At 40.8% G+C, this 13,757-nt stretch overlaps 1 protein-coding gene across 2 annotated transcripts in view; it reads right to left on the bottom strand.

The window, feature by feature from the left end:
• PLCB1 (phospholipase C beta 1) overlaps positions 1-13,757 on the bottom strand; it is an 863,757-nt gene that overhangs the window by 176,229 nt on the left and 673,771 nt on the right. For both annotated transcript variants that reach the window (XM_086335157.1, XM_086335158.1), the window contains exons 12-14: positions 11,386-11,468; positions 4,558-4,642; positions 3,106-3,283 (exon numbers count right to left, since the gene is read on the bottom strand). In XM_086335157.1, coding sequence (XP_086191283.1) covers positions 3,106-3,283; positions 4,558-4,642; positions 11,386-11,468 — 346 coding nt within the window. The remainder of the gene's footprint in view (positions 1-3,105; positions 3,284-4,557; positions 4,643-11,385; positions 11,469-13,757) is intronic.

Genomic DNA, 13,757 nt, shown 5'->3' on the forward strand with positions numbered 1-13,757 from the left:
GATATCAGTTACATAACAAGATTTTCAAGTAAAAAGTAATGAAAGCATACTTCTAAATTGTTTGATTTGACTTCCAGTGTCCAGACAGTGCAATAGCATAATAAACCCAGTAGATGGCAATCATGGCTCGACAACAAGGCAGTTTACATGGGCCAGCACCTCCCCTTCCTGCCATCTATAAATTAACTCCCCTGCTCGGGCTCTGTAAAAGGCACTGCCACTGCCTCCAAGAAGATTATTAATGTTTTCATTTGGCTGACAACGAGAGCAGTGGGCAAAGTATTCATGAAATAATCTTCAGAGGAAAAAGTTGTCTGGGACCAACATGGTTTATTATTTACGGCTTGTTTGTTAAAGAAAGCCACATATAACTGTTTTATGAAGCTAATATTGTGTTAGTTAATAAGGGTGAATCAATTCCACTTTGAATAGAAAACACTGCTTATTCTATAGAGATACATTCTTTTAAGAGGTTGATGCAAAATTTCTTACAGTCAAATTTATTGTCTCAAGTTTTGGTAACCACTTTTTTTTTTTTTTTTAAATTAAAGAGGAGGTTCTTTTTATTGACTAATTTAAGTGTGCTTCATGCTACAACACACCAGAATTTCAAATAATCATGCCATTCTCCGGTTTATGTGAGAAAGAAAGGATTTGTCATCCTTTATGAGTAGGGATCTGGTTTCTCCCTTAGATTTTGGAGGGAACTTGAAGGAATCCTGTTGCGTAATGTTAATAATAATAAATTATCCTAGTTCTTTAAACAAGCGTACAGGCAAAGGGCTGGATCTCTTGGGGGAAGATCCCACCAAGAGGTGCTAAGAAAAGTAGATTAGCTTTGGTATAAGAAATATTTCATTTTTCAAGTTACTTGATTTCCCAATACTGAGCACACCGACAAGCCAAATGGCAAATTAGTAGCAGTCTTTATTCAGGGGCCCACTTACATATATAAATGTCAAAAAATTTCCATCACAATAAATAAATATTGCACAACAAAGAATGGGGCTGGTTTAGGAAATCCACTGAATTACTAACAGATTGTAGCTCTTTCTCTGAATTAAGCAATAATGTTCATCGCCTGTAAAAATCGTCATTTGTGTCATGCATCCAGTTAATAAGAAGAAGAGAACTGGCGAAGGTAAAACAACAAGCTCCCACACACAAGGGAAGACTTGGTTTACTCAAGGGATAGAATCGTGCTGGGAGATTGGTGGCCTGTTAGTGACTTGCTTTCCAAAACTTCAAAAAGAACATTCTCACTGAGACTAGAAGTTATTTTTGAAAAAAAGAATCAGAATTGTGTAGTTATGTTTTAAACACACTTTTAAAAACTACCAAAAAAATCTTTCTAGGAATTACATAATGTCTGTGGACAAGGATTTTAATGTAAACAATAAAAGTAATTGGTAACTATGATGGAAAAGTAGAAGAAAAGATAAGTCAGGCTCTTGATGAATCTTTTTTTTTTTTCTGATTTACCTAGAGTTTGTATTTTAACTTTTTAAATTTATTTTTAAATCTTTTAATTGACATATGATAGATATACAGAGAAGTATGCATACCACATGTGTACAGTAATGGTACCCAGATCAAAACATAACCAGTGTTCAGAAGCCTCCTTGGGTCCCTTCCGGTCACCTCTTCACCAGGAGTAACCCTCTCTTGACCTCCAAAAGTCCTGGTTAGTTCTGCCATTTCTGTACTTTATATAAATGGGATCAGACAGTGGATACTTACTTTTGCATTTGACATCTTTTCCTCAACATTATATTTCTAAATGAGAGTCATCTATGTTGTTGTGTGCACTGAAGACTGCTACACATTATTCCATGAGGTGAATATTGCACAATGTATTTATCTGTTGATGTGCTATTCTGAATAGTGCTGCTTTAAGCAGTTCTTGCCCATACTTCTTGGTGAGCATCTACATGTACTTCTGTTGGCTATAGACCTAGGAATAGAATTCTCTGGGGTACAGGGACTTCATATGCATCTGTTCAGTTTAGCTTCTGTAGAGGCTGCCAAACCCTTTTCCAAAGCCACTGTCCCAATGTTAGCTAAATTTTTATTGAAGAACTTTCTAGATTCAAGCTTAAAGTTTGCTTCACATATTCAGCCTCCAATCAGGAGATCTTCATAATGCCATCACTTCAGATCTTTTCAGACTACCAAGATTCTGACTAGAACTGGAAAAAAACTTAGACTGAATGACAAATAATTCAAAGGAAATGGGTGACTGCTTTGAATTCTTTTTTCGTCAATCACAAAAGTCTATTTCAACTTAAATCTAATATGAAAATAAATGATACTAAACATCATCTAGTAGCTCTAGTAGATAATTCAAGTAACCTACCATTTACATTTTAAAAGAGTTCTGGAAAATATGGATGAACTGAATGACTCAGAACTCTTCAACAATGAGAATGCATTTGGTGACCATCTTGGGTCCAGATCTGCAGTTAATGTCAAGGGATCACTGTCCTGAGAAGCTTAAAAATCACCTGGCTCCTCCAGAGATTATTTGGCTTATATGGCGACCTCCCCAAAATGTCCATGTCCTGTGAACATCTCCTGTGTCCTGTGAATACATGGCACAGGGGACTTTTCAGATGAGATTAAGTTAAGGACCTTGAAGCGGGAGAGATTATTCTGGATTATCTGGATAGGTCCAGTGTAATGACGTGAGTTCTTAAAAGCAGAGGACCTTTTCCAACTGTGGTCCTAGGGAGACATGGTGACGGAAGAAGTGAGATGGGATCTTGCTGGCTTTGAATTTGGAGGAAGGGGGCCATGAGCCAATGGATGTGGGTTGCCTCTAGGAGCTGAAAGTGCAAGGAATGATTCCCTCAAGCTCCAGAAGGAAAAGCAGCCCTGCTGATGCCTGGAGTTCAGCCTGGTGAGGTCACATGAGCCTCTGCCTCACAGAACTGGGGGCTCATATGTTTGTGCAGTTTTAAACCACTGGCTTTAAAACAGAAATAGAAAACCAACACAGTTTACTGTGCCCAGGTGGAAATGTTAAAAGTCCTTCTAAGTTACTTCCAGAGCAGCCGTTCTTAAACCCACACATAACAGAGGAATGAGAGTCTACCAGCCTCTCACCGGCTCCTGGGGACGAGGGCTCAAACACACTGGAGGAGTCGCTGTACGTGTTGGAAGCTTGTTCTGAGAGCTTCTTCTTGCCACTTCCTTCTGACGATTTGTGTGATTTCTTCTTATTTTTCACCAAAATTTTGTACATTAAATCCATAGGACTTGGAAGGGGAACTCCAGATTCCAACTAAGAAAGAAAAACACGTTCTTTAAAAACACTGACTTTTCCTTTCAGATTCTATCCCCAAACCCAAGGACTGCATTAGATACCACAAGCTTCTAGACTGTTCTTTACTACCTTCAACACAGCTCATTAAAGTATCTTATGTAGGGGCTGGTTCATAGCTCTTCCTTTTTTCACATGAAAGGTATATTTTAAATACTGTACCCTTTATTTTTCCACAAGAAATACACATGAATACAGCCATAGACATGTATTGGGTGATTTGGCCTGCTAACCTAAAGTTTCATGAGTTTTCTGTTGGGTATGAATCCAACCATCTTGATTTAGAACAGATTGGAAGGCCTCGGCTTGGATTATCAAAGGATGGAAACCTGTCACAGTGTGACTCCTGCCAGGAAGATGGCAAAGACAAGCAGGAGCTTCTGGGAAAGTCCTCAGAATCCACTTTTCAGATGATGCAGTTTAAAAGCAGCAAAGTCCTCATCCTGGCATGAGACTGTAAAGTGGCACATATTCTTGGCCTCAGCAGAAGTGGACTGGGTGGCTTCAGATTTACCTACTGCCCTGAGATTCAAGCTGTTTGCAAGCCTTGTTTCTAGTGTATTCAGCTTGTCCATCTAATGGGGAAAATCAATTTCCCATGAGAAGGATATTATATATCAGACAGCATGTGTGCAAGTCTCAAAACACGTTATTTTTAGAAAGTCTATGGGCTTCTGTAAGCGGGTCCTCGATTCTTCACTTGCAACCAATTTGAGGACTGGTGTGAAAACAGGAGAGACGGGTGGAGAGTGGGGCAGGGGCTGAGGAGGGAAGAGGCAACGAGACCATCTTTCTGCTGCTTTCCTTCCCCAAGCAGGGATACGGCCACAGCAACAGGGCAGCCTGGATTGTGCTGGGCACATGCGGAAAAGAGAAGCGTGGCCAGCAGGGGCAGGCTGGAATGCCCCCCACCGCCTTCAACGTCCTGTTTTCCTGGCCCGCGTCTTTCAGAGGTGAGGATCCCAGACGTGCTCAAAGCCTGCGCCCCGGGGCTCCCTCCGTGGGCGGATGCTGTGGTGGGGATTTTGCAGCCCCGGCTGGCTCTCGAGGGGCAGGGAGCGGAGCAGGGTGAGGGCAGAGGAGCAGTCAGACAGGGGTTTGCCCCCTCAGGGGCTCCCCGCCAGCCTCCCGAGGGCTCACAGTCAACTGCGTGACACACACCAAGAGACAGACACACGGAGCGGGCTAAGGGAGCCCCCCTAAGCCGGTCATAGGGATGGGCTCAGAACGCTTACCGGGTACTTGTCCAGCGGCTCCATGAGGAGGGCGTCGCCAAAGATGAGTCTGCAGTACTCCGCCATCTTGGCTTGCTGCTTCGGCCTGAGGGGAGAGAGGCGAAAGCGGGCGGTGATGCAAGAGGCGCCTCACTCAGCATGGCTGCACCGTACAGGTCACAGACAGACGGCATTCCTCCCCTTACCGTTGGGACTGCTTTCATCTTTCTGAATTCCTGCTTGCAATTCCCACTTGTGTGGATGTGAATGCCACAGGGAGGTGGAGAGAGGAGGCTCTTCCACCGAGGACACAGATGGAGGGGACAGCAGGTCACCTGCCTATTCCTGGATGCTTGAATGTCCCAGGGTTAGAGACTCAGTCCCTTTTGGTTAATTTCCCAATTCTAAGTCAAATGCCAGATACTTGGGGGTAGAACTCATTCATGACTCTATGTGAATTTTTGGGTGAGATTTGTCTAACAGATGGAGTTGCACTGCAAAGAAGTATTTAAAAGGAGGTGAAGAAACAGGGAGGAAGGTGGACAGAGAAAAAGAGAGAATCTAAAAATGCAGAAGCGAAAAGGCTGACAGGCAGAAGTGTGTCCACTTGGGAGAGGGCACTGAAGGAAAGACAAGTGAAGCAGGCATCTTGGGGAACGGTGTCTGCAGCCCTTTTGTGCACAAGAGGGGCACAAAGCTGGTGTCAGCCTAATGAGGTGCCAGGGTAACTTGGTCTGATGGGAAAAGGCTGGAGCTGTTAAGTTAGTTGAGCTGAGTTCCAGGCTCTCAACCTCTCAGGGTCTATAAAAAGTAGAGGAAAATAATTGTTCTTGGAAAGGGGCAGAGGATGCTGAGGAGACGAAGTGAAGTCATAGATGCAAACACCTTTGAAGAGGAAGATGATCCCAATGCTGCAAGGAAGCCTCAGCCAGCTAGACGGGAGGAATGAGAGCCTGCTCATGTATAAACAGAGTTGATACGAAGGAACATCCATAATCTTTGAAAACTGCTTCCCTTGACCTTTTAAAAAGCCATTCTCGTTCTGTAGGATGTTAAATATCATTATAAAGGTATCCAATTCCATCAGGTTTTATGGACTGTGATTTTGATCTATAGGCTGTTGGACTGGATTTCCAATAGTTGTCTCTACGTGCTGCAATGTTAATACATTTTAGCAGAACTGGGGCTGTAGTAAGAATAAGTAAGTGATAAAACTTCTTTACTACAGTGCAAATTGATTAACAAATGTAATTCTAATTTTCATTCCTTTTACCATGACTATTATACCTGGATCATGGACCATGCTTTTTCCTGGGAAGGGGGATGTTTTGGGGGTCAAATCATATTGCAATGGATCCATAGGGAAAGCACTCTTCATATCCCCTTTCTAAAAAACATATATTTAGAGGAGGTGTCAAATGAGTTCTCTGGGCTTCACATTCAAGCCCAAGTTCACTACCTTCTTGAACTGCAAGGGGAGGCAAAGCAGAGCTTCACAGAACTTGCAAAACTCTACACGACAACTCCCAAATTCTCATGACACCCGTTTTGACCAGTTGGGGATTATCCTGTGTGACTCACGCAGCCTTTGGAATATCCTGCAGTTCTCCCAGCAGTATCACTGATGGAGGAAACCCTGCCAACTGAAGAACTGATCCTAAAAGCACTGGGAGTGGTTGTTAAAGGATAACGTGTTATAGTTGAGGGACAAGCAGAAGTGGCTGATTTGGCAAAGCATCCCTGGGCATTCACAGTTCAGACGCCTTTGCCCAAAAGACAGCTGGTTCCAGGGCTCCACCAAGCCAGTGGGCTCTGCAGCTGTAGATTAGAAAAGCCCATTGAGCCTGGGCCTACATGTTCCATGCTGCCCCAGGGTTCTCCAGGTGAGTGGAGTGGGTTGCCATCCCCTCCTTCAGTGAACCACGGTTTCTTAGAACTTTTCACTATGACTCGTCCGTCTTGGGTGGCCCTGCACTGCGTGGCTCCTAGCTTCGTTGAGTTACACAAGCCCCTTCACCACGGCAAAGCTGTGGTCCATGAACAACAATAACAATGTGAATAACAACAGCAACTACTTTCCAGGCTGCACAAAAGAAACTGTCCAACCCTTCCACTTCACTTTCATGGAATGATGCTATTAAATGGAGTTTTTCTGTTCCAAGTGTGGTCCACAGATTAGCAGCATCAACAGGGTTTGGAGCTGGTTAGAAAAGCAGATTCAAGGCCTCCTGGGAAGACAGGCAAGTTCCATGTTGGAATCTCAGGTTCTGAGTCAGAAAGGAAGGAAAGACGGGAGCAGGGCTCAGGGGTCTCAAGAGGCCCCCTCTGGAGGATTCTCATATACACTCAAGTTGGGGAACCACTGTGATGGGTGAACTAACTCACCAGGTTCCTCAAGGATGTCACTTTCCTTGAGAGCCCCAAGTTCCTTTGCTCAGAAGCCTGGAGTGAAAAGGAAGGATTTATTCCCTAACACCCTGCTTTTGGGATTTCTAGTGGAGCTATATTCTCACTCTTAGAGGAACTTCAAGATGATGTCCCAGGTGTGTCTAAACAGGTGGCAGGTAGACTCTGTCCTCTGTCATGCGGTCCCCAAATCAGACCCTGGGGAGGATTTTGCTAAGCCAAAATCTTACTCGATTCCACTAAAGAATCACCTCGGCTTTTAATGCTGCAGGTGCCAGAGCTCTGTCCCCAGGCCCCTGATTCACTGAGCTGGCAGTGAAGCCTTGGAACTTGCATTTGTAACAAGCCTGCAGGTAATAAACAGCTGGTTAATGAACCTCAGTGTTTAGAGCAGTGCTCTATCACTTCACCAAATCACCTGGGGTCTTAAGAAAATGAAGATTCCAAGGCAAAGACTGGGGTGAGGCCTGAGATTCTGCATTTCTAACAAGCTTCCTGATCATGTAGATGCTGCTGGTCCATGGATCAACCACACTTTGGAGAGCAAGGATCTGTGTTTGACCTAAACTCTAAAACCTGCTTCACCATGAGCCAAGATGGGGATAACAAGAGGCAGTGTCCATGGATAAAGGAAGATGTGTTTGAAGATCAAACACACATGCACATCTAGAGGGGACCTAACTAGAACAGAAAGCAAACTGAGCAGAAGAAGTCAGAGGAGAACAAAGAAACTTTAATTGTGGGTCATAATTGCACAAACAAGGCATTACATTTGCCATGAGAGAGAGAAAAAAAAAAATCCTAAAGCATTTAGAACATCAACACTGGCTACCATGGAGATACAGTGAGAGGAAAATATTCACAAATACATTTTGAGCTTCAGGCCACACCAGACTTATATGGACATGTTAAACATTGGCAAGATGATCAGTTTTCTGACCAAGGAGCAAGCCCACATCATCCAAGGTGAACTAAACCAACCTCCTTCTCTATATATGAAATATATATGAAGGATTTACAAATCCCTTCCTATATATAAAGGATTTACAACTTCTGGCAATTAAGGACTTCATCCAAAATCTCACATTCTCTGTGGCTGAACCAGGTGTGGTGGTTTCTTCACTTGAGTGTAGTGGAGAATTCTTTTAGTGAAAGTGCTAGTTTACAAATTACAAAGTAGGTGGCCCATCAGTTAACTGGGACTTGTAAAAAATATGATTCAAAGTCTTACTATACAAATTCAAATACAGGTGTGGAGGTGAAGCTCAGGAATTCTGCATTTTATGGGGCTGTGACATAGCAGGTGGAAGAAAATTTGTCAGCTGCTCACTGAAGATTTCTCCTTGTCACTCATTGATAGGTAGTTTCAAATATTAGGAGAGAAAACCAAAAAAAATTCAGAGGTTTCCTTCCTTTTTTTCCAATGTGGGTTTGTTTTGAATGCATGGCTCAAGTGGGCTGGGACTAGGGTTCTGATTCTGGCATTTTGTATACACAGTACAAAGGAGAAAAAAATTACTTGCTAGAGATGGAGAAGGCAATGGCACCCTACTCCAGTACTCTTGCCTGGAAAATCCCATGGACGGAGGAGTCTGGTAGGCTGCAGTCCATGGGGTCACTGAGGGTTGGACACGACTGAGCGACTTCACTTTCACTTTTCACTTTCATGCATTAGAAAGGGAAATGGCAACCCACTCCAGTGTTCTTGCCTGGAGAATCCCACGGACGGTGGAGCCTGGTGGGCTGCCGTCTATGGGGTTGCACAGAGTTGGAGACGACTGAAGTGACTTAGCAGCAGAGATGGCATATAGGTTTCAGATATTTTGGGTGTGTGTGTCCTGTATTGAGTAAGATTCTGTATCTGGTGTATCTAGTTCAGTGGAGAGGAGTGCTATAATTGATGAATGGTATCCACCACTGATTTGTTCAGCAATGAGGTGGGATGGCCCACGAGTCAAACATAATGTTTTACCGGCAAAGGGGAAGCTTGTCAATTTTCTTGGGGTGTGTGACAGTCCTCCCAGGAAAGAACTGTAGCTGAATGATGTTGATATGTGTGTGAGGCTCAAGGACAATGGAAATAGGAAGCAAAAAACTTCCTCCCACAATACAATTCAGCATCTCAGGATTTCACTGCCATTCCATCATCTCAGTGGTTTGGGATCAATATCATAGCATCCTAGGAAGGCTGTTTTCCTGATTTCTTTTGTTATTCATGCATTATTAATGAACTTCTGCAGCTCAATTTCTCATTTTTTTTTCCAACCTGAAAGGGCTGTATTAGGGGACAATCTTTTTTATGTTATGTCCACTGTAGATTTAGTTTTCATGCTCAGTTTGGCTCTCTGTATGATTGGGGTTGAAGACTAAAAAAATATGCTGTGGTTAAGGTCATGAGCCACAAAAACATGACCACTTGCAGGCTGTTGCCTTGTGGAATGCTCTGCTTGTCTTTATCCATGTTTGGAATGCTCATGATCCTTTGGTTTAGGCTTGGGGGTGGTATTGCTTAAACAGATGAGTTTTGAAGCCACATTAGCCAAATTTAAATCCCCACTCTCACATTTTAGCTGCCTGGCCTTGGGCAAGTTACTCACCCTCTTTGGGATTCAGTTTCATCACTTGTAAAATATGGACAATGATAAAAATATTTATTTCTGGGAGCACCTGGGTTTGTGGTGAGGTTACATGAGCTAATGCTTGGAACCTTGCTTGGCACATAATATATAGTCAATAAATATTAGCCATTGTTTAGTTTGTGGTGCTGGTGGTTGTTGATGCCTCTCTGGCTACATGGTAAAGTCCAATGACACTCAAGGGTGGACACTCACGGTTATGACACTCAAGGATGGTACCGGAATTTTTCATTTTGTCTAACTTACATAGAAACATTTCCTGAAGAAAATGAGTGTACTAGACTTGGAGATATTTCTGCAAAAAGGAAAGGACACGTCAATCTCTCCAGGAAGTAGTGTTCTTGAAAAAAAGGCATTGTTAGAGCCCAATTACAAATAGATGGGCCAAGATGAGGAAAGTCACACGCACACCAGAGTTGTCACAGCAAGTGAAGTACTAAATACAGGAACTAAAGAGGTTCTCCTTTCATTAGAAAAGAAATTGCAATGAAACAGAATAAATGCTTTTCTCTTCAGTTGCCCCTCAGGAGTGCAGGAGTGCTAGAAAAACTATGTGCCAAATGATTACATTATTCACTGGGTGTTGTTTCCTAATGAAATAGAGTCATGAGCTGGTAAATGTAGTATGGATTTCCTGAGGGCAAACTAGAAATACAAATAATTATAATTTGGTTACTTCTAAATAAGGTCTCTCTTCACATATATATAAACAAATGATTTAACTATTTTGAAATTGCTCAAGCTGAAATTCGGTCACTACCTAACTGGTTCTTTAAGGTTTAGTGAATTCTTTAAGAATTAGTGAATTGAAGCCTGTGTTGCAAATTAGTTGGACAAAGGGAATCAGTGGCCTGGAAAAGATTTTCTACTGAAAGGAGGATAAAAAGAGATCTAAGAAATCTGTGGGCCAACTTGGGATAGGTGTTGTAGGCTTTTAGTGGAGAAAACTGGCTTAGGTGGCAGCTTAGATGCTTGAATGAAACAGAGAGCTTCCCAAACGCTCTTGTGAGCAGTGGTGGTCAGTACTAGTGACCATAGTGTCTGACTAGTCTCCAGACATTAATTCCAGAGACTAGAATTTTAGTTTGTTCAATTTTGACTCAACTTAGATGAAAATCTTTCACGTTGAAGCTCTTTAGATTGAGTAACTGTGTGATAAATTAATATGTACGTATCTGATGTAAATGTGCCTAACTCTGATCCTTTGCCTTAAAATGAATGAAAGAGGTAAGTAAAAATTACCTATTTTTTATGTGGCTCAGCAAAAAACTCACATTGTTTTGAAATAAAATATTAACAAATGGGAAACCAACAAAAATAGGAAGGAGGGAGAATTTGGTGGTCTGAGTTCTGTGTAAGTACAAAGTGGCAAAATATAATTAATATATTTAACTCACCTCTATCAGCTCTAGTGTGTACAGAACCGGCCATTTTAGGGTGGCAAAACTGACTATAAATTTGCACACAGTAGAAAGAGCTAATGAAGGAGGGTTATAAGAGCAGCCACTGAAATAGAGACATGTATTATATAAGGAAATGGGTTTCATTTCATTGTAAAAAGAGGAGTCCTTAAATTAAAACCCTATCATGGCAAGAAAATAGATTCCACAAGTCCAATGGATCATTCTAATATTAATGAAATTTAAACCGATGAATCCCATCATATACAGATGAACATATGCCACTTAATATACAGCTTAATTGAGGAACAGCATTAATAATGTCAAATATCTTAAATCTGATGAACAATGATTAAACTTGCTCTGTCTGGAGAAAGGACTCACTACTGAATGTGCTGAATACTTACGAGTCCACATGGTTCTCAAATGAAAGCAGAATTGGAAAAGGTGAAGTCTTAAATGCACATTCAGCAATGGCTTCAATCACTTCCTAGAAATGAGAACATATGTATTCAATAAGCCAGAAGTTTAATGTGTCTATTTTTTGAGTTAAACCCTTTAATACCATTGTCTTTTTCATTCATAGAATTGTATCAAATGGCCTAAAATAGCTAGAAGGGGTTTGCGGGCTGCTGGATTGTAAATTTTATTACTCTTATCTTAGCAAGATAAAAGAAAGAAAACTGGATTTGGGTGGAGGGGAGTCATAATTGTGAAGGGGAATGGTTCTCCTCTTTGGTAATTACATTTATTTTTTTTTAATAATAAAAGAATTCTAATCTCATTATAAGAATTTTGGACAAAGAGAAGGCAAAATTTTTCATCCATAAATTCACCTGTTGAATCAAACCACTGCAGGCATTTTGTTATATTTATTTCTACATTTGTTTCTCGTGTATTTGCATAACTTAGTAAATATTTTATTTGTATTTTAATATTGTTATGAATATTGTTTATTGTTTATATTGTTATGAATATTGTTTATTGTTATGTTTACTGTTTATATTGTTTAATATTGCTATGTATTGTTAATATTGTCATCCAAAGTATACAGCTGAAAATTTTTAATATTCACACTTTGCAATCATCTCACCAGTCTAAGTTAAAACATTTAGTCACCCCCCCACAAAGCTATGTCCCCATTAGCAGTCACTCTACATTTTCCCAACCCTATCCCACACACTCAGACATAGGCAACCACTAATCCATGTTCTATCTCCATAGACTCACCTACTCCTAACATTTCAAATAAATGAATCATACGACATGTGGCCTTTTATGTCTGGCATCCTTCACTGAGCCTACTTTCAGGGTTCATCCATTCTGTAATATGTGTCAGTACTTCATTTTTTAATCTATTTTTTTAATGTATAGGTCACAGCTTTAATATCTGTATACAATTTTAGGGAGTGGCAATATCATAATTTATTTAACCACTATCCAATTGTTGGACAGCCATATTTTAAGAGCTATCATTCAAATAATTCTCCAAAGAAACTCTTCATTTTTCCCTTTAATTTTGAATTATTTTTAAAGAATGAATTATCAGAAGGGGAATTATCAAATTAAAAATAAGAATATTTTTCTAGTCTCCTGTGTTTCTCCAAATTACCTTTCATCTTAGACTCCCTAGAATAATAGAGGAGCTTTCAATGCATATTCACCAACTTTGGACATTAGTTTTTCAAAATGTTTTCCTTGGTATTAAAGGATGGTATTAAAGGAGCTGGTGTTAAAGGATGGATCTTATTTATTTTTAATTATATCACTGTCAATACTCTTGTGGCTTCACATCCTTTTTTTTTTTTTAATTTTGTTTACATTTATTCTTTACATCTTCTCCTTCCAAGTAGGAATTTTTACTCTGAATCCTTATGCCTGAGGCCTTTCCATTATCTTCTCTACTTTCCTTGAAGAATTCATAGCTTGCTTTCTATCCATGCCAGGAAGCTATTTCTCTGGCCGCAGAGTATAAATAAGGCTTTCTAATTCTAGACTGCATTTGCATATACCCTCTAAGAAGGAATTGACTGCATGGAGCAAAAGAATCACTCACTGTTTCTAACAGTGAATTCACAGATTGCCTTTCATACATTATTTTAGTTGATACCATCAAAAATAAGTGTGCTATAAATAGCAAGCAATGGTCAGATTTTAAACTCTTTATTTGATTTATTTGAGTGTGGGCTTTGGATTCAAACAGGCTTGTATTTGAATCCTTCTTCTTAGCCTTACAAGCTGTGTGACCTTGAGAAAAATCACTTAATACCTCTGTACATTTAGCTTGCTGGCCTGCAAAGTGGGAGTAATAAGCCTCATTCCACAAGCTTGTGAGGATGCAGAGAGAGGAGATAAAGGACGCAGCTTGTGATGGGCAGATAGTCTCAAGGGAACCAAGGTTACTTACCTTGCTGATGCCTCCTTCTCCATTCACCCTAAACCCAACTAATACAAACATAGCTGCCATTAGATGAGCATTTACATTCCAGACAAAGATCTTATCTCATGTCATAGACATTCCCTAAGGAAAATACTATATGTCATCTTACAGATTATAAAATGAAAACTCAAGAGATATTAACCAATATGCCCAAGATCACAGAGAAGAGAGTCCAAGAAACCCCAGGAAATTCTGTCTGACTCTAGAGTTTGTGTGCTTAACTATTTTGCTAAATCCCATGCAGCTAATTGGAGAGGGCAATGGCACCCCACTCCAGTACTCTTGCCTGGAAAATCCCATGGATGGAGGAGCCTGGTAGGTTGCAGTCTATGGGGTCAC

The sequence above is a fragment of the Bos grunniens genome, chromosome 13, assembly GCF_055505025.1.
Source record: "Bos grunniens cultivar Pamir isolate PY7600 chromosome 13, Bosgru_T2T1.0, whole genome shotgun sequence".
NCBI lineage: Eukaryota > Metazoa > Chordata > Mammalia > Artiodactyla > Bovidae > Bos > Bos grunniens.